The 24,088-nt window shown below is 34.8% G+C and overlaps 2 protein-coding genes across 3 annotated transcripts in view; one reads left to right on the forward strand and one right to left on the reverse strand.

Annotated features, from left to right (window-relative positions):
• LOC136849172 (antigen WC1.1-like) overlaps nt 1-18,514 on the reverse strand; it is an 89,146-nt gene extending 70,632 nt beyond the window's left edge. The window contains exons 1-2 of the mRNA XM_067122281.1: nt 18,287-18,514; nt 7,056-7,162 (exon numbers count right to left, since the gene is read on the reverse strand). The gene's annotated coding sequence lies outside the window, so the exon portion shown is untranslated. The remainder of the gene's footprint in view (nt 1-7,055; nt 7,163-18,286) is intronic.
• Nucleotides 228-11,795, forward strand: LOC136849173 (facilitated trehalose transporter Tret1-like). 2 transcript variants are annotated; one of them, XM_067122283.1, is made up of 4 exons: nt 228-310; nt 718-1,093; nt 9,403-9,541; nt 10,395-11,795. In XM_067122283.1, the coding sequence occupies exons 2-4, from the start codon at nt 821-823 to the stop codon at nt 11,663-11,665; spliced, it is 1,683 nt and encodes a 560-aa protein (XP_066978384.1). In that variant the 5' UTR covers nt 228-310; nt 718-820; the 3' UTR covers nt 11,666-11,795. The 2 variants fall into 2 exon arrangements, with proteins under 2 accessions (XP_066978384.1, XP_066978385.1); XM_067122284.1 differs by lacking the exon at nt 228-310 and adding an exon at nt 360-498.
• Nucleotides 18,515-24,088: the final 5,574 nt, after the last annotated feature.

Consider the following 24,088-nt stretch of genomic DNA (forward strand, 5'->3'; position numbering starts at 1 on the left):
TTTTCAAGTAGTAGACTAGCGTCTATATTCAGCCAATCGCGGCAAGGCTAGGGCTCCCTCTCTTCTTTAGCCTCGGGACAGTTGAACCAATGATCTTCACGAAAAACCCCCACTACAAGCGAGACAATGACATATCAGCCAATGAGAAACATGGTTCTTGAGGAGGTGCTGAGTTGTCAAAGGCTACGTATAAGAGGCCGTGGGGTTCGTTTTCCCCAGTATTTTCCCGAACTGCGCGCGCAGCAGTCGGTGCTAAAGTAACGCGAGATTCTGTCTAGACTGTGCGCGCGAGATGTACTCAAGCACATTCGTAAGTCTCAGAGGCTGGATAGCGGTTCTTGCTTTTCTTCGTTGTTTCCCTCTTTATTATATAGACCAGTTGGAACTGGAGCACCAAAATACCATTTTAATAACCTTTCAGTTTCGTTTCTTTTATCAATAGTGTTTAGAGTGAAACGGATACAGATGGAATACAGAAAAAATAAGTGAAGAAATTGTGTAAGATTACATTGTGATTTACTACTGCCTGAATTGCAGAGTTGATATCAGAATTAGACCAACTTATAATTTTTTTCTTTCTTCTTACTATTTGGGTTTAAAGTGGAAGATATACAGAGCAAATGTTTGCATATGAATTAAATTCGGCCTGTGCCACGACAGGTTCCTGATTCTTGAGGACTTAATTATACCTAAACCTTCAAAAGTCTCCTCTTTCAGATTCAAGTCGAAGGCCACTGTCACTGACAGTTATTGTGTGAATTCAATCAATTCCAAGTAAAAGCCAAAACGAAGAAAACACCATCAAAAGCACTTCTTCAAAATGGCTCCAACCGTCGGCGACAAAACGGACCAGAGCACAAATTCTATGGGACTCGTCAACCAGGCCTTTACGGACGATGACGGCCACCCACGGCAGGAGCGTTCCCAGCCAGACACACCCAGTCACGATCATTTGGCTTTCACCGACGAAAACGGCGGGAAAAACGTTGTCCTTGCGGAAGTCGTTGACGCGGGAGATCTTTCGCTAAAGGACGTCGTCGACGGCCAAGCCGGAAATGAGTCTGAACAAGACAAGCCGATTATTCGGACGCAGGTTAGTGCGACTTTTTGCAGTCGTGCACCAACAATTGACAAGTGGTACTTGAAGATTGTTTATGCTGTTTCTTGTTGTACTTGAAGATTGTTTATGCTGTTTCTTGCTGTTTGCTTTAATTTGTAATATGTGAATTGGTAAATTGTTAACGATTTTTTAGGTATTCAAGCACTGGAGAATATATATATCTAAATGATATAAACTGAAAAGGTCTCTCGACAGCACGGCACTAGTATAGAGTTTTACAATATTATGGCATTTTACAGTAATTCAAACTGAAGCGTCGCCACTGACGATATTACTTCATCATTATTCATAATGTGTAGGCTACTCACTCTCGCAAAACAAACTAGAGAGATCATTTTAACACTGACAAGAATAACAATGTGAAAAGAGAGAAAAAAAACACCGTTCTGAAGAAATAGTGTCAATAATTAAGAATTTTTTCTTCTTTTTTTTTATATCAGACAATACATTGATAGAAATGCACCGGTATGTCGTAACACAGTAACGAGGAATTCCTTGTTCGAAAGCTTTGCTGAGTCATTGATAAAACTTCTGGTGTCCTACTTCGTCATTCTGTGCAGTCCAGGAAAAAAACTGAGAAAATCTGTTTCCAGTAAACTGGGGTTAAAGACGAATTCCATTTTGGAGAGAGAGAGAGAGAGAGAGAGAGAGAGAGAGAGAGAGAGAGAGAGAGAGAGAGAGAGAGAGAGAGAGAACACGTCTGTCCAAAAAGTGACTTCTCTTGCATTTTTCACTAAATTTAAAATGTAAGACACTAAAAAGTGCAAATATAAAATACGATAAGATTATCAATATCAGGAGATAATAATACAAGAAGAGATCATATATCTGAGGTTAAGCAAATGCCGTGACAGATGATACACGAAGCTCTGTGATAGGAATGCATGTGTAGCAGTAGTTGGTTGGTGGAGTCATGAGGTTCACACCAGATCTCCCACTCCTTTTCACACCTTACGACATTTACAGGCCTCCTTTCGAAAGAGGCCGTGCTGGGACAAGGCCAGTTTACTCACTGCTCTCCTTAACATAAATGAAAATGGCTCTGTTACTTCGCGCATATCTTAGAGAGTTCACTTAGAGTACTTTTTCTTAATGTAGAGTGTATGTGGCATTTTTGAACAATAATAAATGGAAAATCTTTAGAAAAGGAGAATAGAACAGCATAAAATTGTGTACGATAAGCGAAGGGTAATACCGCAAATTTTGTTCATTTAGTGTCAAACGAGATTTGTTAATGGAGCGCTAACATTTGCCCCAAAAGAGTTCTGTGCTGCTTCCCCTCTCAGGAACTAGTACTTATTTTTTCAACCGTTTATGTGCTCGTTTTTACTGTCATCCTAACATGTATTATGTAAATTTCTACAGATATGTGTCGGTCCTCTCGAAGTTGTCTTAATTAAACGCAAAACCGGTTATGATTTACAGCCTGAGCTTCATTTTATCTTACAGAAATATATATATATATATATATATATATATATATATATATATATATATATATGTGTATGTGTGTGTGTGTTTATATGTGTGTTTGTATGTATGTATGTATATACTGTATATACATATATACATAATTACAAGGTAAAATGAAGCTCAAGGTGTAAACTCTAATCCGTTTTGCCTTTAATTAAGACATCTTCAAAAGGAGAAGATTCATAGCTGTAGAAATTTACATTATATAGGTTAGGATGTTAATACAAATAAATATATTATATTGTATATGTATACATATGTATGTATTATATATATATATATATATATATATATATATATATATATATATATATATATATATATAAATACTCGGCCTTGACAAACAACCTTTCTAAAAAAACTATCAGTTGGAATCAGATAAAACCACAAACACCGAGGCTCAAACTATACCGCTGTGCAATGTTTCTCAACGACACCTGAACATCATTATCGAGCAGCTGGAGTCTTTAGTTTACCCGTATAGCAGGTTTTCTATGCAGTACCTTCAGCCGACATCATGGTTGTTTTCTTCTCTGATCTTCAAGCCAGAATGACGTCATTTAACCTTCAACTTGGACTTTTTCAGTTCATGCGCGTAGCAAAAAATCGAGCCAAAGAAATACTTTTCTGTCTGTAACTTGTGCTGTTGTTGAAGGAATTAATCTATAACGCGGATATCAACTGTATTTTTTTGTTTTGCATTTCAGTGATATCTTCATTTTTTTCGACACTAAGCCTCTGCAGGGATTGGATCCCGAAAAAAGGCAAGGCAACGATTGCTGCCACACCCATCCTTTAACTAGCGACAGGCGGATGAATTCCCTGTGCAGAAAACTTCCACAACAATAGCCGCTTCATACATCTATAAAGAAGCTTCAGTATTATTATTTATTATTATTATTATTATTATTATTATTATTATTATTATTATTAAGTGTGCCTACACCAGAAAAATTCCTGTTATAATGTGACCAAGAATAACTTTATTTTGTAGTGTACAGATATCTGGTCCAAATTATATTTACATCAAGGAATTATGCACGTTGATGTCTGTTTTTCGTCAATAAACAGATTTTTCAAATAACAATTAACCTTCTTCATGAGGGAGGTTTATTCAGCTTACTGTTAACAGTTATTATAACCCTCAGTATGTCCACCTATCTGTTTGTTACCATGACTTGTAGAATGCCAATTTCTATTGATGCGTGCCTTTTGACGATGTCTAAAGATTTTTGTTTCTTTTCTTCGTTATAGGTAGTTTGTATTAAAAATGAGTGTCTTTGAGAGTTTTGCAAGTGCATACAGACACACATATACAGAAGCAAGCATGCACACACACATATATATTATATATATACTGTATATATATATATATATGAAAAATCTAAATAACGGTAATATCCATATAAAGCGCGAGAGGAAATCATCATTTCATTTTTCCCTGCGACCCCAAATGAATATCCACTTCTTTACTTATGGCCTCGTTGCAACCGTTACCACTCATCACCAACCTAGTTAAAAGGTTCGTCGCAAGTTTCAGTAAAATACGTTTCTTTATCTCTTGAACAAGATGCACGAAATTTATCTAAGCTGCTCTAAATTAAAGAAAAGCTAAACAGTTGAGTCATCTAGACGCAAAACGGTAATTTGCTCAGTCATTCGTGATGACGTCATATTGTAACTCTCCTTCGAGTTCGAGGTTGACTGACCTTGTTCTTTCCAGTCTACAAATGTGACTCGCTCCCTTCCAGCATTAAATATAGATTTGTCCTGAGGTTTCTAAAACAACATTCAACGGTTTAGTCCAGACACATTCCCCACACACAGACACAAACCCAGAACACAAAAAAACAAACAAACACACAATTATATATACATACACACATACACACATATATATATATATATTATTATATATATATATATATATATATATATATATATATATATATATATATATATATATATATATATATATATATGTATAAACACACACAAACATATAATATATATAAATGATAAATGTATTTTAAGATATAAAAAATATAATATAAAAAAAAAGGGGAGCTTTCGACCGTTTGCGCAAAGATAAACTGTTTTTTCAGCCAACAGAGTTGGCAAATGAGGATAAAAAAAACGGTCGAGTTTTCAATCCGTTTTGCTCAACGGTTGTCTTCACAGCCAATCAGTTACATTATTGACCGTTGCGCAAATGGTCGATATATATGCTCTTGTATATATATCCTTTTATATATTTTGTATCTTATATAAAATACAGTTTATCATTATATATATATGTATTATAAATATAATTTATATATATTATTTAATTTATATATAATATAGTGATGCATAATTATATATATATATATATATATATATATATATATATATATATATATATATATATATTATGTATATGAGACCACTCGTCGTCAAGATATCATAATAATCACAGCACCAATCAGAGGACCAGGGTTCGGATCCCATGGGATGGAGAGTTTATGCCATGAAATCCCACTGTGAGTTGCAGCCAAGTCTGAAATGGACATGTGATTAGCAACTTCATTCCAAAATGTCTGTTGAAAATTAGAAGAGTGATACTTTCTAAAGCCACCCACCTGAGTTTTTTTGTTTTTTAATCAAGCTTTTAGTTTGGACGAGGCTCTTAGAACAAATACCACCCCCTCCCCGCAATATTCAACGAGTCTATAGGTATTCCCAGTGTCCCCCAATCAAGTACTGACCAGACCCAACGTAACTTCCCATTAAACGACCAGCAGCACAGCGAACGCGTTACTGTGCTACCGGGATACTGTTGAATATCTAAATCAACAAACAAACGCTATGATATATATTTGTAGAGACTATGGGTTCTTAGAGAAACATTAAATGAAAAGATCTGGATGGTGGATATCCAGTGCCCCAGACATATCTACTGATAACTGATACTTGAATTTTGTTTGACCTTAAGTCCCCATTAATTCAGACCATTCCCTAACTTTTCGTAAGAGTAGCTACACCTGCATTATGCCATTGTGTTTAAGGTCAAACCACGTAAGAAAAAAAGTAACGAGGCAAGAGCATTACCCTGAGGAACAACACATTACATTTCTGCAGCAACTCTGGTGCCCATCAACAATTACTCTTCGCAATCTCTTAGTTAAAAATTCAATATTATTACTAAGAAACGATCCAACAACTCCCGTCTGTCTAAGTTTGAGTATAAGGACCTCATAAGATTAACAGTCATGCGCAGTATTTAGTCCAGACCAACCATACGGATTTCTGTACGACACTGGCAACTCAAAGAAGAGCATTACAATGATAAAGGACCGTGAAACCCAAACTGCATATTAGAGAACTGATGATTAATTTCGGCATTATTATTATTATTATTATTATTATTATAAAGCCAACAGCACCTTTTCAACTCAATTTCTTCACACTTTTAGCTAAGCTTACTACTTAAACACTTCCAGGTTAGACTCGAAACCAGGCACGTTAGGTTAAGTAAGACTGCCATATCTAACAAGTGTGGGTTCGAATACCACCTGAAAGTTGAAGATTCTTTGTAATTTCCCAGTCGGATTCAATGTTTACAGGAGTAAGCGTGTTCAAAAGTATGAGGAAATCGAGAAGTCAAAAGGGATTTGTTGGCTTAATATAGATATAAAAAATACACATATCACAAGAAATGTGACCAAAACATTCATTACTGTTACGCAGATGATGCTACTTTCTCCACCAGTGGAACGGTAAATCCGATGTCTCTATCACCCTATCAAGGAGAAGTGAGAAAGAAAATAGAATATGATTTGTGAGACCGCAGAGTACGCAAAACTGTAAATTAGAAAGCCTTGCCTCTTGCAGGGACGAGGAACTAATAAAACCAAATAAGCCACGTAAGACTGATAAAGAACAACAAAAGACTTGCACGTAACTGAAATCAAGTTAACTTGCTGCAAGAAGCAATAAAGTTTTGCAAAAGGTAAGTCGACATGATAAAGCACAAGCAAATAAATAAAAGAATGAAGAAATTGCAACCCAAAGTAAATTGAAAAATATATTGAAAATATGAGGAAAGAAAGCTTTTCCTTAACGATGGTCTCCGTTATGTTATGTTGACGGTTTTAAATACTGAGTAAACAAATGATGATGTTGCCATATCCATATTCCCTTGCGTGGGCCACAATAGGTCAAAATGACTATTGCTTATGGTGGTTCAGTGGAGGCCAGTATTTTCAAACTTGTGGCAATTATTATACAACTGGCTGTCTGACGCGCTAGAGAATAAAGGATCTGGTATTGTATTTTCATACTTGGGGCTATTATTTTACAATTGGATGTCTGAAGCGTTAAAGAACGAAGGGACTCATACCGAAGGAATGCAATATGGTGCAAAAGAAAAGTAGAAAATTAGTCCAAATGGAAATTCAAAACTTGTTTCGAAACAATTTACCATTTTACGTTGTCCGACTTCTTTTGTCCTCCACAAAGCCTCTCCTAGGTCCTTTGTGTCCTACTTGACTCCAGTGAGACCATGTCACGTGAAGATTCATGACCTATCTGCAAAAGGAACACGTTAAGCTGTTAATTGAAGAAATATACTTTTATTTTAATATTACATATATAAAAATGAAAAGTAAACTTGAAATACCCTTTAATATTAATATATGTGTATATAAATACTTATATAATATATATATATATGTGCGTGGATATACATGTATGTGTATACATACACGTATATATACACACACATATATATACTGTATATGTATATATATATATATATATATATATATATATATATATATATATATATATATATATATATATAATCATATACACCGGGACATTTTTTATATTAACAGGTATCAAGCCACAAATTTCGTTTAATATCCAATTCACTATACCTCGGGGATAACTTACACCCACAGGGAATTATAAGTGACAAGCGCTTCGTCACAAGTGGGATTCGAACGGAAGTAACTTACAACCTTTGGGTGTAAGTTATTCCTGAGGTTGAGTGGATTGCATACAAAATTTGGGTGTAAGTTATTTGAGGTTGACGACATACATATATATATCTGTGTAAATTAAATTTGTATATTAATATTATGTCACTATATATACATACATATATATATCTGTATACCTGTAATGTCGTTCAGCTACTGAAAGGAAAATAAGACCCAGTAAAAAGACTATTTGAAAGGTGTAATGGATTGAAAACCTCTGTTCACCTGGTTGTTACTGAATAAAATAAACGAACAAATAAGGTTTATTACTATTATTATTCGTATCTGAAGATTGTAAAATTCTTGATTTTGGCATGCATTTAATGATATATATTTTAGTGTACAGATGTCTGGTCCAAATGATATTTACATCAAGGAATTATGCACGTGGAGGTCTGCTTTTACGCTTCAAGTTCCAGATTTAACGAATAACAAATAACCTTAACTTCGGAGAAGGTAGCTTTACTCAAAAGAAAGATGTTAATCAGTTATCATAACCCAACAATATGAACCCACTTATGCTTGGAAATCGGACGCCACCACACCTTAATCCTCGGCAGAAGAAGATGACCCAAGAAACGCGACCGCCAGATTAAACGGGAGCTGATGAGGCCAAAAACCACTGCCAATTTTGAAACGCCATCTCTAAAGATATATACACACCTTCATGTTTTTGTATATATACCATTGTATTAACAAACACATACATATATGGTTTCAACGTTTAAATATATATTTTCATAACATATAAATATGTATATATATATATATATATATATATATATATATATATAATTTAGGCTAAAGACCTGTGGGACTGTGTGTCGTTCAGCGCTGAAAGGGAAATTGACAGTAAAAAGATTTGAAAGGTGTAATGGATGAAAACCTCTGTTGTTACTGAATAAAATAAACGAACAAACAAGGTTTATTATTATTATTATTATTATTATTATTATTCGACTGAAGATTGTAAAAGCTTGATTCTGCATTTAATGATATATATTCAGTGTACAGATGTCTGGTCCAAATGATATTTACATCAAGGAATTATGCACGTGGAGGTCTGTTTTTTGTCAATAACCAGATTTAACGAATAACAATTAACTTTCTTCATGAAGGAGGTTTACTCAGCTTACTGTTAACAGTTATTATAACCCTCAGTATGCCCACTTATGCTATTGGTTACCACGGTTTGCAGAATGTAAATTTAATAGTGATGCGTACCATGCCTTTTTGACGATCTCTAAAGATATGGATATATATATAGATGGAAGGATATATATATATATATATATATATATATATATATATATATGAATATAATATATATATATATATATAAATATATATTTATATATTTTGTGTGGGTGTGTGTGATTAACAAACACATATAATATACGAATATACATAATATAAATATATATGTGTATATATATACAGAATATAGAATTTAGGCCAAAGGCCAAGCGCTGGGACCTATGAGGTCATTCATCGCTGCAAGGGAAACTGGCAGTAAAAAGGTTCGTAAGGGGTAACAGGAGGAAAGCCTCTCAGGTGCACTATGAATTAGTTATTTGGAGAGGGTGGAAAGTAAGATGGAAGGAAGAGAATATGAACGGAGGTACAGTAATGAATGAAAAGGAATGAAAGGGGTTTGCAGCTAAGGGCCGACGGCACGCTGAAAAGAACCTTAGGTAAAGCCTACGGTGCACCGTATGAGGTGCACCTATGGTACTACCATCGTACAGGCGTGTGTATATATATATATAATCTTTTCTTTACCAGATTGCAGGGGCACTGACAGCTGCCATGACTCACGTTATCATAGGAGCCATTGTGGTCCTTCCAGCAGTGACCCTGTCACAGCTGACGGATGTAAACTCAGGAGACTTATTCCTCGACACCAACCAAGTAGGACTTTATGGTGAGTATAAGTTAGCTCCATTCATCATTGCGAACGTCATTATCAGATTCATGATAGCTAATGCTTATTACATGTGATAGCTTTAAAATACAGGCACCACCCTACTTAAGAACATTCAGCTTACAAACATTCAAAGATTCAGACAAACGGGATCGCAAATTAAAATTGTGTTCAGAGCGCTCCCCTTTGCCTATTTTGTACTTACAGTACTGTATGTACAGTCCTGTGTTTTAGGATAAAAAATCATACAGTACACTACTGATTTTATATCATACTATACTTCCATAGGCATGAAGAGTACAGTAACCAATTTAACAAACCATTCAACATACAAACAGCCGTCCGGAACGTAACTCGTTTGTAAATAGGGTGGTGTCTGTAATCACAATAGTTCATAATACACTTAGTTTACTTCCTTTTGTTACAGATTTAAACGATAATTTAAATTTTTCAGTAGCAAACCCTTACATAGTCTTAATTAGTTTTAAAGTGTAAAAATTGTAAGTTTCAGAGTGCCATAGGGTCTACATACATTGACAGATTTATCCAAAAGTAAATATTAATAAGAAAATATAATCTGTTGAGGATTTTACAATTTCTACGTAATCTTGCAACCATTTTACCTTGTTACGAAACCGCCATAATCCGGTCATTATTTAGTCTCCATAAAAATTTTCCGAAGAAATAATGGTTTCATAATAAGTGGTGAGTAAATTAAGTTGTCTAACAGTATTTGAAGCAACATTTTAGAAATTCGGGCAATTAATCCATAAAATTCAATTCTGTTACAAGCAGCATAATGGACATTTTACAATTTCAGACAGTTAATCTATAAAATTTTATTTTATTCCAGGCAGTATAGTGCATATTGGAGCAATAATAGGCTCCTTACTAGCCGCTGGGATTAATCTTCGTCTTGGGCAAAGGGTCACTCTTCTGATAATATTGCCTGTGCTTCTTTTGTTTTGGATTGCCTTGGCTTTCTCTACAAAAGTCTGGGTGCTGCTAGTCATAAGAGCAATTCTTGGGGCAGGCCAAGGATTTATAGGAGCAGCATCCAACAATTATGTGATTGAGATTGCACACAGTGATATCCGCGGGAGACTGAGTGGAATGACAGATACATGTAGGCAGCTAGGATTCCTCTTGGTATACATTATTGGAACATTCGGTATAACTTGGCGCCAAATAGCTATTGTCTGTGGTATAATAACCACGGTCCCTCCTTTTGTTGGATTGTGCCTACTTCCAAACTCGCCTCGATGGCTGGTGACGAGAGGTAGAATTGAAGAAGCTGAAGAAGCACTAGCCTTTTACCGGGGTTCCTCTTTTAATGTAAAAAGAGAGCTTGCAACTATAACTGCACAGCTTGAAAAGACAAATTCTTCACAGTTGGGCATTGTAGAGCAACTAAAACAGATGTGTGCACCAGAAGTTTATCCTCGTTTTATTCTTTTGACATTTTTGATGTTTGCTGTTCATTTCTGTGGCAACATTGCCATTGCTACTTTTGTTGTGCCCATTTTCCAAGCCGCTGGTACAGATATGGATCCGTATACCAGTGCAGTGATAATTGGCTCTGTTAGAGTAGCTGCTATCATTATATTTTTGATGTTTATAGACAGAGTGGGTCATAAACCTATCTTCATCATCTCGAACATCGTTTGTGCATCAAGTTTATTTATCCTGGGAGTTTTCTTCTTCTTTCAAAACAATGGCTACGAGGTATCATCCTTTTCTTGGGTTCCACTTGCATCCTTATTTGTATATACTCCATTCGTTTGTGCCATTCAGGCCATGGCCAGCCTACTCCGGGGTGAGCTATTACCCACACCACTCCGAGCTCTGGGTGTTTCTTATATGTATGTCGTGTTTTTCATGGGCACATTTGCATCAACTCAGGCTTTTCCAGAGATGATAAAAACCACTGGAGAACAAGGTATCTTCTGGGTGTTTGCTGGATCTTGTATTATAATGGTCGTTGTTGTAGCATTTGCACTGCCAGAAACCAAAGGACTTTCTCTGGAGGAAATCGACGAATTGTTCAGAAATAGGAGCAAGAGAAATAAAACAAAGTCTGAAGGCAAGGTGGAAAATTTTCATAGGAGAGCTCCTTCTGCTTGAAAAAACAAGAAACATTTTCACGAGAAATTTCATCAAACTAAAAGCAATACAAGTAAGCTGGTCACAACACAATAAGACTGATATGATTTCAGCAATCTGATAGGTAGTAAATGTAGTGAAAACGGAATAAACTGTAAACGTAACTGGGAGAGTTCTGTATTTCGTGTTCAGTGTTACTTAGTTTCATTACAATTTCTACTCCATACGTAGGACTATGTTAATGTTATTCTTTCCCTGGTGGGTAGAACTATTTCTGTACAGTCAAGTATAACAATAGTAACATGACGAAGAAAGGGATGAGTAAACGGTCGGGAAACGACAGTGTGCAAAGCTTAAAGCGACCGACAGTGTCCACGCTTGAACACGAGCAGCAATTGGCCTCACTGGTGGAAAGTAAACAAGTCAGTCAATTACCAGCCCGAAAAATCTGTCTGCTGCTGTTCAGCTTTAATTTTTGATGTCTTACGATTTTGCTTACTATAATAAAAATGGCATAGGATGTTTTACTCTAGACAATCCAATGACTCTGGCTTGAAGAACAATTACTGTACCATAGTTAAGTATAGAAGTAGAGTCAGAATACAGCAGATGTATCAGTTACCGTAGCAGAGACACTCAGTACTTTAAGCTCGTCTGTCATTACTGGGCAAGTAATATAAACTTTTTGGGCTGAATGTAGTACCAATGAATACAACCAAAAGCAGCAGGACAAAGGTTTGACGATGTTTTGGTTGATGACGTTGGTAAGACACATTTAGTTTGGTTAGGGTTGGCAAGACTAACTTGGTAAGTACGCCACATGGCGTTTACTTTCAAAAGGCAACTATTGTCTTGTTCCTACTACTGTATTTCTGTTCCCATGAAATTTGAATACTTAATGTCTGTTATATACTGAACATAATAGATGACTATTTCACGGAAGGCTATTATGACTTCTGACGATCAACAGAATAAATGAAATTCTGGCCGTGTCATTACCATCTAACTAACCTCCACTGATTTAAACACAAAGCACGCTATACAAGAGGCCACAGTATTCATGTTGAATACGCATAGTGTCTAGTGCATAATTAATGTTCATAGAAACATCGTAAGTAGTATTTTACCATTATGCTTAATATTTATCTCTCATATGATGAAGGTTCTTGTTTTACTTTATTTTCATTCTCCATTTTTGTCTTCAGTTCTTGTTAGGTGAGCTGGGACCGCAAGTGGCATCGCTTGATCCTCAGTACACGTGATTCTGGCCCACATTTAAACCTTCAGTCATTTTGTGACATGATTTAGTCTCTAATCGAGAGAACGGTTTGTTGTTGATAAAAATAACTTCCTATTTGTTGACCGTCTGGGAAAACTGGCAACTTAGATCCCCACAAAGCTACAAAACATTCTGAAAAGCTTAAGAAATATTCCTAGCCCGGTAATTAATGAACCATATCAGTTCTCTTACATTTGCGCTGCCTTATAGGTTATGTTTCTTTTTACGTATAATTATGCGTAGGTCTTTAATGGTATAACACTTTCTGCTAGAAACCGCTCAGATTACAGTATTTTCTATCAGCTACTATTAATTTATAAGATTCCCCTGTTTATGTACACAAATACGGGCTTGAAGCAAATATATTTCAATCACCTCGGGCCTGAAACAAATATATTTCAATTCCTTAAGACATTTAATACTTTATTTTGGATGAACTTTATACATAATCAACCTCATTATCGTAAAAATCTGTTGTTGTTAGATTTAAAATGTAAATTTGAAATAAGTGCGCTAAATACCCAGTTGCTAAACTTTCTCTTATATATATATATATATATATATATATATATATATATATATATATATATATATATATATATATATATATATATATATATATATATATATATATATATATATTATTAGCGAAGGTGGACCATGGAAACGTATTCATCTCAACATAATTCTTTATTTCCAACGTTTCGTAATAAAAAGCTTTATTACATCATCAGGGAATCTGTAAAATAATGAATAAAATTACTTTAAAATTTGCTCTAAAAATCAATAAAATTCATAAAATACTTCACAGTTAGAATACAGGATAAAAAAAAACAACGAAAAAATAAAAGACATAAAAGCAAAATCAAAGACCGCTAACCAACCTTATACCAAGAAGGCAGAAGACAGAGTGCATAAAAAAAAGTTAACTCAGGTACAGCTGAGTGGAGAAGGTCTGGGTATTTAACTGGGGAACTAGTTGTTTAATAAATAATGATTCCAGGATAGGCAGTTCGCATGTATTAGTTGTTTGGCCTATGATACAGAAATCTTATATATAATATATATATATATATATATATATATATATATATATATATATATATATATATATATATATATATATATATATATATATATATATATATATATATATATATATATATATATATTCATAGTGTTTTGGTTCTAATCTAAAGCAAAAACTTTCTGTAAGACATCAGGGAATGATAAAAATCTCTTCCTCCCGTGTATGTATGATTATTTTCATTATTTAGCGATCATGTAGTTTAAAAAAAAAAAAAAGGGCATTACCTCTGATCGGTCTAACAAGCCTTTGGAACCAACGTCATCCAAAATTAGGCCTATTCTGCATTTTATACATTTTACTGTTCATAAAAAAAATGCGATTCAACGGTTTTCTCATTAGAATATCGCTATTAATCATACGGATTGCACTATAAATGAAGATGACATGAATACATTCAATATTTTTAAAATGTATGAAACTTTGTGAAAATATCAACTCTGGATCCCTAAGTAGCAGCCTAGGAGGAAAATGAAGTTTGAATTAAAAAAAAAAAGGATGATTAGGCTACTAGCACATGACATAAAAATAAAAATTATCGAAATGTAATGACGAAAGAGAGCAATTTATAATATACGTTCCATGGTGGTTGTCGAAGACACTGAAAAACAAAGGAAAAGGAAAAATTTCTTCCATAACCTCGTCCTTTATGGCGTCACAAGACGGCGGGAAAAGTCATCTCTAAGGCCATCCACGCATTAGGCTAATGTTTCGATAAACTACATTGCTCGCAATGTAGTTTATCGAAAAAAAATAAAGTAGTGAAAGATACTGCCTTGCTCAACGAGTTAATTGTCTACCTTAGTCCTTACATGGTTGTTTCTGTATTGTACACTATGAAAATACATATTTATTTTCTATCTAGTGTTTGTTTAACCTAGATATTCAAACTGGACATGGAAACTGATTCACAGATATGAAAAGTCACTTATAATACTCTTTATGTAACGTTTTGCCCATCATATGCAACCAAAATTTTATGTAAAATTGTAGCTGTTACGAAGGATAATGGTGTACTTTCACCGAAGTGTTTACGAATTTCGCTTACATGAGTATATTAATAGTTACAAATGCTGATATCACTGGAAGCCTAACAGTAACATCCTTCAATTCAGTAACAAAACGTTGGAAATATATTTATTAACAAATTGTTTCATAGCATAGCAACAAAAAATTACATGTGAAAGGAGAAAAGACAAGAAATTCCTCAGACACAAGCATTTTCATAAGCTGTTGTCCGGAAGGATTTGGATCGAGCCCAGAATGTTCTAGACTTCCTAAACCGATTGAGTTATTTCTAAGATAAGAATATTTGTGGAAAGGACAACTGGGTATGTAATGAATACACAGCCAAGCCTAATCGGGATACAAAGGCCTACGTACTTCATACAGTACTAAGGAAAGTAGCCTAAAATGAAATGGTTGGTAATTTTAATGCAAGCAGCAATGGGTTTTCAGTTATATAACTATCCGAATTGCTAGATGAGCACTGCAAGTTACAGCAGGTGGTCAACAAATTTGGCATAATGCGATGATAAGCTTTACTCACAATGACTGAAATTTCTTCATTAGTGGTATAACAAGGAAAGTCTGAATGTGGTTTAACTGGACATGTTAACAAAGTTGCAATTTTTGCGCGTTTCGCGCTAGATCTTTTTTTTTTTTTTTTTTAAGCATTTTAGTGCCTTTTTTTCCTTGCTTGGCGCATCCCAGCATTTTGGACAGATCTAGCGCGAAATCTGGCGCGTTTCCAGAAGACGGCATTAATAATAATAATAATAATAATAATAATAATAATAATAATAATAATAATAATAATAATAATAATAATAATAATCCTTGGGTCTCTCCAAACCACACAATGAACATGTTTGCGTTGCTCTAGAATGAAAATCAGTAGGAAATGATATGGACGCCAATTTCAAGATGAATGGATTAATGACTCCAGGTTTAAAGACGTTTAGAAAAATAGAGGGTGATAACATGCAAGGATATTGTATTGTGCGTGTCAGTTAGTAGCAAAATTAAGATAAGAAGGCAGCAGGGCCGTTCAGTGATCTTATCTTCCATCGTCAAGGAGTAATTCCTTTGAAGAAAATTAGCCCTGAGACATGGACAACAGAAGGTGCTCTTTCTCTCTTTACTGCATGTCATTCTTCAATTTGAGTAACAGATCACCTGGCTGGTTTACACAAGACACGTTGTGCCGACAATGAAAGGTGCAATGACCTAAAATTACATAGATCAAAGTTTACAGCCGTAATTTGCAATGTTATTGCAAAGCACTTGAAATATGACTTAGGAAATGGAACTTTGAGCCTAATTATTGACGAGAGTAACATGTTCGTCACCAAACTGTTGAATGTCACCATTCGATATTATTCAATTGCCAATAAGAAACTTGCCGTAACTTTTCGGGCTATGATTGAACTAAAAGAGTGCAAGCTGATGCATTCTGTGGTGCTTTAAAAAATGTCTCAGTGATCTGCAAAAAATCACTTACTCTTAGTACTGATAATGCATCAGTAATGACTGGCAAAAATAATGGCGTATATGCTTCGCTGAAAAATGATGTTCCTCACTTGATTCTATATAATGTGTTTGCCACTCTCTGCAATTAGCAGTGCCCCATGCAGCTGCTGAATGTCTGCCACATAACATAGAACTTCTCATCAAAGAGACATACAACTGGTTTTCCATTTCATGTGTTTGAGCAAGCTAAAAGCAGGGAGCTGTTTGCATGTTTAAATGATGGCCTGAATCCACTAAAGCTGAAACAGTCAAATCAGAAAAAGTATACCTTGGTTTAACCAGACCACTGAGCTGATTAACAGCTCTCCTAGGGCTGGCCCGAAGGATTAGATTTATTTTACGTGGCTAAGAACCAACTGGTTACCTAGCAACGGGACCTACAGCTTACTGTGGAATCCGAACCACATTATGACGAGAAATGAATTTCTATCACCAGAAATAAATTCCTCTAATTCTTCATTAACCGGTCGGAGAGTCGAATGCTGGGCCAACAACGTGCTAGCCGAGAGCTCTACCCACCCCAATGGAGAACTACACGTTGGATGCCCACTGAGGGGGCTACTTGTAAAATGGGTAACACCATGAATGCATAAGCACAGAAACATTTATTTTTTCGCCTAGTTGTCTTGTATGCAATTCTTACCATTGCTGTTATAGTACATACCTCTTCGTTTTGTGTTTTCCTCTCACTCTACATATAAGCAACAATTAGAAGGGGCCCCGAGGAGAGACCAGGGTTTTTGATGGGGGAACCCCAAAAACGAGAGCAAGGCATGAATCGCAACATAATCTGTCAGAAAATAAAATTCATGCATGTCTGCAGTAGCACTAACAAAAAAAAAAAAAAATCACGTGGCATGAAAATGTAACAAGGACAAGTAGGTCTACAGGGTTGAATATTAACCTAACCTAGCCTAGAGCGTCAGATCCGTTTATACTGTAGGCCCTCATTAATTGGCTACTAACCCAGAAAACTATAACCACCGTTGGGCTCTGACTTCGAGTATCGGTCTACTATTTTATTGACAGACATTATGTGTGAGCATGGCAAGTGTGAGGTAAAATCAGCATAAGCTTACGTACAAAAATGCATCCCCTTCTCTTTTACTAAATACAACTATAGCCTAAATGCAACTAAAGCTCATCACCATTGAAAACTATGTTTATCCAAATATGGGAAATTAAAACAAAGATATTACTGGGGCGCACTCGAAGGATAAATGAGTCATGAGTGGTAAAGAAAACCTCAGACTAACTGAAAATCATATGCACTTTTCGATGTTACTGAACATTAATAATACGATCTTTGAAGACAATGGGGTCACCGATATTTCTCTCTCCTGTTTCGTTTGTTATTCTCTCTATGCGTTTGTTTCTCTCGACTCTCCCATAAGAATTCGTTTGTTATTCTCTCTGGTTTCCTTCCTCAACCATTTATCGCTCCTACTCTGTCTGCGGGCAGTACATCCCACAATGTTGCCATGACCTATGTCAATGAATGTTAATTTTTTATAACGTTACCTGGAATGCCACAGAGTGAAACACTTCCATGGATCCTGGTCTAACCTTCACTACCATCATGTGCCTTCACTAGGCCTAGGCCATGTATCTTCACTAGGCACATGACCTGGAGCCCTACAAGTCATAAAAGTGACAGAATATCATTTCACTCTCACCCTGCATTCCAGGTCCTAATTTACAGGAGGGTTAACCCCCTTAGCATTGCACCGAGGGTATTCCTTACCTTTAGAATGGGAGGCAGGATACACAGAAGACACGTTTTCCTCTTTCCATTTCCAATCCTGGCACCTGACACTTTCAGCCAAAGTTGGCTTTATGCAGGAGAGGCATTCGTCAGTGTTAGGGATGAGTGGCTTGCGCGACAGGGTAAGGCTTTTCCGAGGTTTTGTGTTACTTTTCGAGGGATCCAGTGTGGGCGAAGCCTCCCGCCAGGTCAGGGCACGGCACCCTCAATGAGGTTAGGAAGGTAAGGTCTGGTTAGGTCAGGACATGTCACTCAAGGAGAGGTTAGGTTTGTTTTTGTCAGCGACCCTTGTACTGGTATAACATTTAAACTCATCGGACCTTTTCACTCTCAAGGGAGTCATTAAATTGGAGAACAGAGCAGGCCGGGAAGAGTAAAAAAAAAAAAAATCGGGTACTTTTGCATCCGAATTCGTTATGAATGGATGTTAATTGCTACAAACATAAAATCCAAAATGATTTCATATATAATTCAAAATAGCGCATGAGCTAAAAATCCAGATGACCTTATTTTAATCAGTTTTCACGAAATTACAAAATTGTAAAATCCACACAGACAAAAGCAAGTTAACTGGAAGAGGGTTCAGAGATAACACGTAAAACTTCGCGATTTTAAGAAAAAATTTACCTCGGCTCTTTTGACGATTATGGTTTCAAAATATAGCTAAACATATCTGGTTTTATATCCTGAAAATGCATCTACACCATGGGCTTCCATTTTCATTTCCATTGTATGAAGGAACATGCAAAGACAGTCTTTGCTTCAAGCTTTTCTGCTGTTATTTATTTATTCTAAGGAGCTGCTTGTTTATTATCATTGCTATCAATATATGTTTTATTCAGTTTTTTATTTTTCTATATATATATATATATATATATATATATATATATATATATATTTATATATATATTTTATATATATATTGATATATATATATATATATATATATATATATATATATATATATAATATATATAATATATGTGTATATATATATATATATATATATACTGTATATATATATATATATAATTCATTTATCACTTATATAAATAACGGAGATATACCGAGGTATAATTTCGATATTAAGTGTAGCTTCATGATTATATATATATATATATATATATATATATATATATATATATATATATATATGATGGTCTTTTTTTATATATATATATATATATATATATATATATATATATATATATATATATATATATATATATTATATATATATATATATATATATATATATATATATATATATATATATATATATATATATATATATATATATATATTCCTTTATTGTATGGCCCATTGTTTCTGTATAATTTTCTTTATCAAGTAATAGGCTGCTTTACCTTTGATTGTTCTGGTTAAGGCGAGAAAATATTACTTGACTAGATTCTTAAGCATCTCTTATCATACAGAAAGCTGACCAATTACTCATTCAGTGTGTGGGAAACCGGTTGTAAATTTCATTGAAATATATTTAGCTGTGGGGAAAAAAAAAAGCTGTGAACAAAGTCTTCAGAAACAAAGTAGTTGGGTAGTAAAAATCTGCTCTTAAACTCCTTTCGTTTGAATAACACATGGTTAGGGAACACTTCTTGTGAGACACACTTAGCGAAATTAAAACCTGTAACCAACGAGCTGATGGAACTGGTAAACTGATGCCCGGCATGTTTAACTTCTAGCTATGAATCTGTTGCTGTCTGTCGGCAAAGGAAATCAACTTCCTGCTTATCCCAGTCTATAATTACATGGCACCCAAAGAAGTGAAAAGGTAATATTTTCAAGTATAACAATGATAGTCCTTGCATTTGACATCCATATCAAGGGGGACCTGTATAACATCTCATAAGAGACAAATTGAGTAAAAATTCCAGTCTGGGTTGAGCTTTCCTTAGATGTTTTTATCTTAAGGATTCAAGGCAACAGGAGGTGGTTAAAATGGGCTCACCTGCTTCGAGGTAAAAAGTGAGCTTTCAGAAGTAAAAGAACTAAATATGGCACATAGTTCCGATAATCTTTTCCTTGTTTATTGGCCAACGTCTCATTGTAAAGGGTAAAAAGAGGACACATAAAATAACGTGAAAAGAACTTTGTTTGAAAAATTAGTACATTTCAATAACATAAAACCAGTAAAGAAAAATTTTACAACTACAAAATTGAAATTTGTAAAAATTAAGCAAACTTAAAAAGCAAGGCATAGCCCAAATTCATAGATTCAAAATAAATACACTTAAAACCAATACCATTAAATAAGTAAAATCGAGTCAGCAAAGGAGACTAAGACTAACTAACCAGCAACAGTAGAGCAGCTAAAAAGTCTTGGAAATAGTCAGTTTAGGCAATATGAGGAGACTGCAAACAATTACTCGTTGTTGCGCTCTGGTGCATGTTCAGCTAACAGACTAAAGTCAGCAGAGGAGTTATCAGGAATGGAACTAAAAATAAAATTTAGGCCAAAGGCCAAGCGCTGGGACTTATGAAGTCATTCAGTGTTGAAAAGGAAAGACAGTAAAAAGGTTTTAAAAATATAACAGGAAGAAAACCTCGTAGTTGCACATTAAACAATTGTTAGCAGAGGGTGGAGAGTAAGGTGAACAGAGGTACAGTAAAAGGAATGGAAGGGCTTGCAGCTAGAGGCCGAAAGGACGTTGCAAAGAACATAAGTAATGCCTACAGTGCACCGCGTGACGTGCACTGACGGCACTACTATTCTGCAAGGCACTGGATATATAATTATATATATGTAATTAAGAGTCTTATATGTAAGAGTGGTCAGATTTTTATGATTTGCACAAATTGATATTTAACTATTTATGCTGTTATAACTTAGTTATATTTTTGTCGTTTTGTAGAAATTTAATTTTTCACAATTAGTTCAGTATTCTTGGGTTTAAGTCCCAATACCAATTTCTTTTTATACCATTTATCTTATGACATATTTTTGTCATTCCATAAAAATTATATTTTTGGCAGTTAGTGGTGTATTCTTTGGTTCAACAGTTTCAATACAAATTTAATTTAACTTTGTCTAATTTTTTCTAGCAATTTATCTCCAGTATTTAATTTTTTTCTATATAGTTTATTAAATGGTTGATGCATAAGCATCCTTTTATATGAGTTGTCAGCTTTATTTCACTAAACTTCTCAATGTATTTATTAGGCTGTTTCTAGTCATATTCTTGTTTATAACTACAGAATTCAATAAATCATCCATTACAGTTGCTTGAGTTATGTTTTTCTGTCTCTTGTTTCTTTCTATGGATTTCTGTTGTGGTAAGTACTGCTGATGGATTGATTACATCACCCGTATTAATTTGAGCTGCAATTTGTTTTTGAGTCGACCCCTGGGATTCACAGGGGATAGGGACCAAAATCCAACCCCGCCCCCCAATGAATAGCTACAGCCCGCAAATACTTGACGCCCCTCTCAAAATGCTTATAACTGCCCATTTTAATAGTTCAAACACCAAAAACCCCCTCTAAAAATGCTTATGCCAACCTGTTTTAATAAGTTTTACCACTAAAAATATATTTAGTCACAAAGATATGAAAATACAGTAATTAGTGAATATTTCTCTATGAAAAATTCCGCAAATAATGTAGATATACGTTCGAAAAATCCATGAATCCAGAACCACAAATAGGCGGAGGTTGACTGTATATATCTTGATTTTGAGATGGAGCTTCTGTTGGTTTGTTTGTTATGTGATGTTGATGGGCTCGTTTTGTTTTGTTTCTTGATACTGGTTGTTTTTTTTCTACTTATTTTGGTTTGACAGAACAGATTGTCTCATTGTGGTCGTTGGTGCTTTGTTTCTTGGTTTTAGTAGAACAGCATATGGAATTTAGGCCTAAGGCCAAACATTTTCACTGAAAGAGAAACTGATAGTGAGGTTTGAAAGGTGTAACAGGAGAAAAACCTCACAGTTGCACAATGACTCAATTGTTAGGAGCAGGTGGAAAGTCAGATAGAAGAAACAGAATATGAATATGAGAGGTAGCAGCTTGGGGCCGAAGGGACGCTGCAAAGACCCTTAAGTAATGCCTACAGTGCACAATGTGAGGTGCACTGATGGCAATAACCCCCCTACAGGTATTTTGGATTTCTTTCTGATGGTCTTTTCTAATCTTGCAGCAATTAAGAAATAATTGTTTTTGCGGTTTTCTTCTGGTTCTTCTGTGATGATTCGGTTATTTCCTCAACTTCCATCAGTGATAGTTTATCACATGGGTTTGGGTTTTTAATGCTATATTTTTCGGGGCCTGTATTTTATTCATCTACTCTTTGTTCTAATATTTTTTAATCTTGTAATTTTTTTGTTTGTTCTGTTTTACATGATTATTGTGATTTTGGTTACCTTTTTGTGTTAGGGCTTTGTGCATAGGTTTTTGTATTGGATCACTGGACCCTCTTACTTTGTTTCAGTTAAGCTTCTCTTTTGGACATTCCAGTTCTATCTTGAAGTATTTTCAAGTCTGTTTCATACGCAACATGCACACTCTTTAGACCTTGCATGGTGAACCTGACCACAGCTTATGCATGTTGCTTCACCACAGTTCTACTTCTCTGTGTGACCATTTGATCCAAAGCATGCACATCTGGAGCTGCTATGGCTTTTTTTGCTTTGAGACCACATTTACTGCAATTTTTGCACTGTAAGGGTTTGGGTACCTATGGTATTACTTCGCTGCTCTGATATAAAATTTTGATTTTCAGAGGAAGATGATGTCCTTCAAATTTAATTTTCGCTACTTTTAAAGATGTTTCTTCGTTTTTCCCACATATCATTGGGTGTCTTGATGCTGCTGATATAAGCAGTTGGAATTTTTAGTAAAACTTGTTAAATTACTAAGAAGTACTTTTTCAAGAAAGGCTTTGCTTTTTTCAAGGAATATCATGGTAAAACATTTGACTGAATCTTAAAGATGATTTTGATATTACCCTGTATAAACTCTCCTGAGATAAATAGTTCTTGTATTTAATATGATATGCTGGTAATTACACAATTTGTGTGTATTTGCAGTCACATATGTTGGCTATATAACATTCTTCTTTACAGTTTTCATTCGCTTATAACTTGTAATAAACCCTGCGAAGCATCTTTGAGTTGTTGTCTTCCCATTAAACCTGATGTCATACCTACATAGGCTACACTCTTCAGTAATTTCAGTTATGCATTATACACACAAAAATTTACATAAATTACAATTGGCATATGTTCAAAATCACATTTATGCATCTGAGGTTGTGGGAAAGCATGCTAAAGCATGTTCCCCAAAATAAATAAACATTACGTAGCTAGTGTTACTGAACTGTTTTGATCTATAACACAATTTGTATAAACAATTTCACACACAAATAAAGAGAAGTGATAGTCACTCAAATTATAATTGCTGAAGTTGAGAAAATGGTATAGCAAAGGATTCTCTGCCAACATGAAACATTTGCTCTTTTAAAAGACTGTCAGAGGAATTATTTAACTACTTAACTACCAGCATACAAGCAAGAGGATCCTTGGAATGGAAAAACCTAACTGAAGTCACATGCAAATATATCCTGGTGCCATTTTGAAAGTTACTTCAATTTTGAAGTATCGAATACTACAATAGTTTTCTTTTTTCAATGATTTGATAAACTGTCAGTAATTAGAAATATTTACAGGGTCTACATCTAACAACAAATATTTACAGAACTCTGCTTATGGGCTAAAACACTGAAATAATATGCAGCTCAATCAATTGGAAACAAAACACCGACTC

Source organism: Macrobrachium rosenbergii, chromosome 20, assembly GCF_040412425.1.
Source record: "Macrobrachium rosenbergii isolate ZJJX-2024 chromosome 20, ASM4041242v1, whole genome shotgun sequence".
NCBI lineage: Eukaryota > Metazoa > Arthropoda > Malacostraca > Decapoda > Palaemonidae > Macrobrachium > Macrobrachium rosenbergii.

Coding starts and splice junctions, on each gene's coding strand:
- LOC136849173 (XM_067122283.1), top strand. CDS start 821: ATGGCTCCAACCGTCGGCGACAAAACGGACCAGAGCACAAATTCTATG. Junction 1,094..9,402: donor AGCCGATTATTCGGACGCAG/GTTAGTGCGACT, acceptor TTTCTTTACCAG/ATTGCAGGGGCACTGACAGC. Junction 9,542..10,394: donor CAACCAAGTAGGACTTTATG/GTGAGTATAAGT, acceptor ATTTTATTCCAG/GCAGTATAGTGCATATTGGA.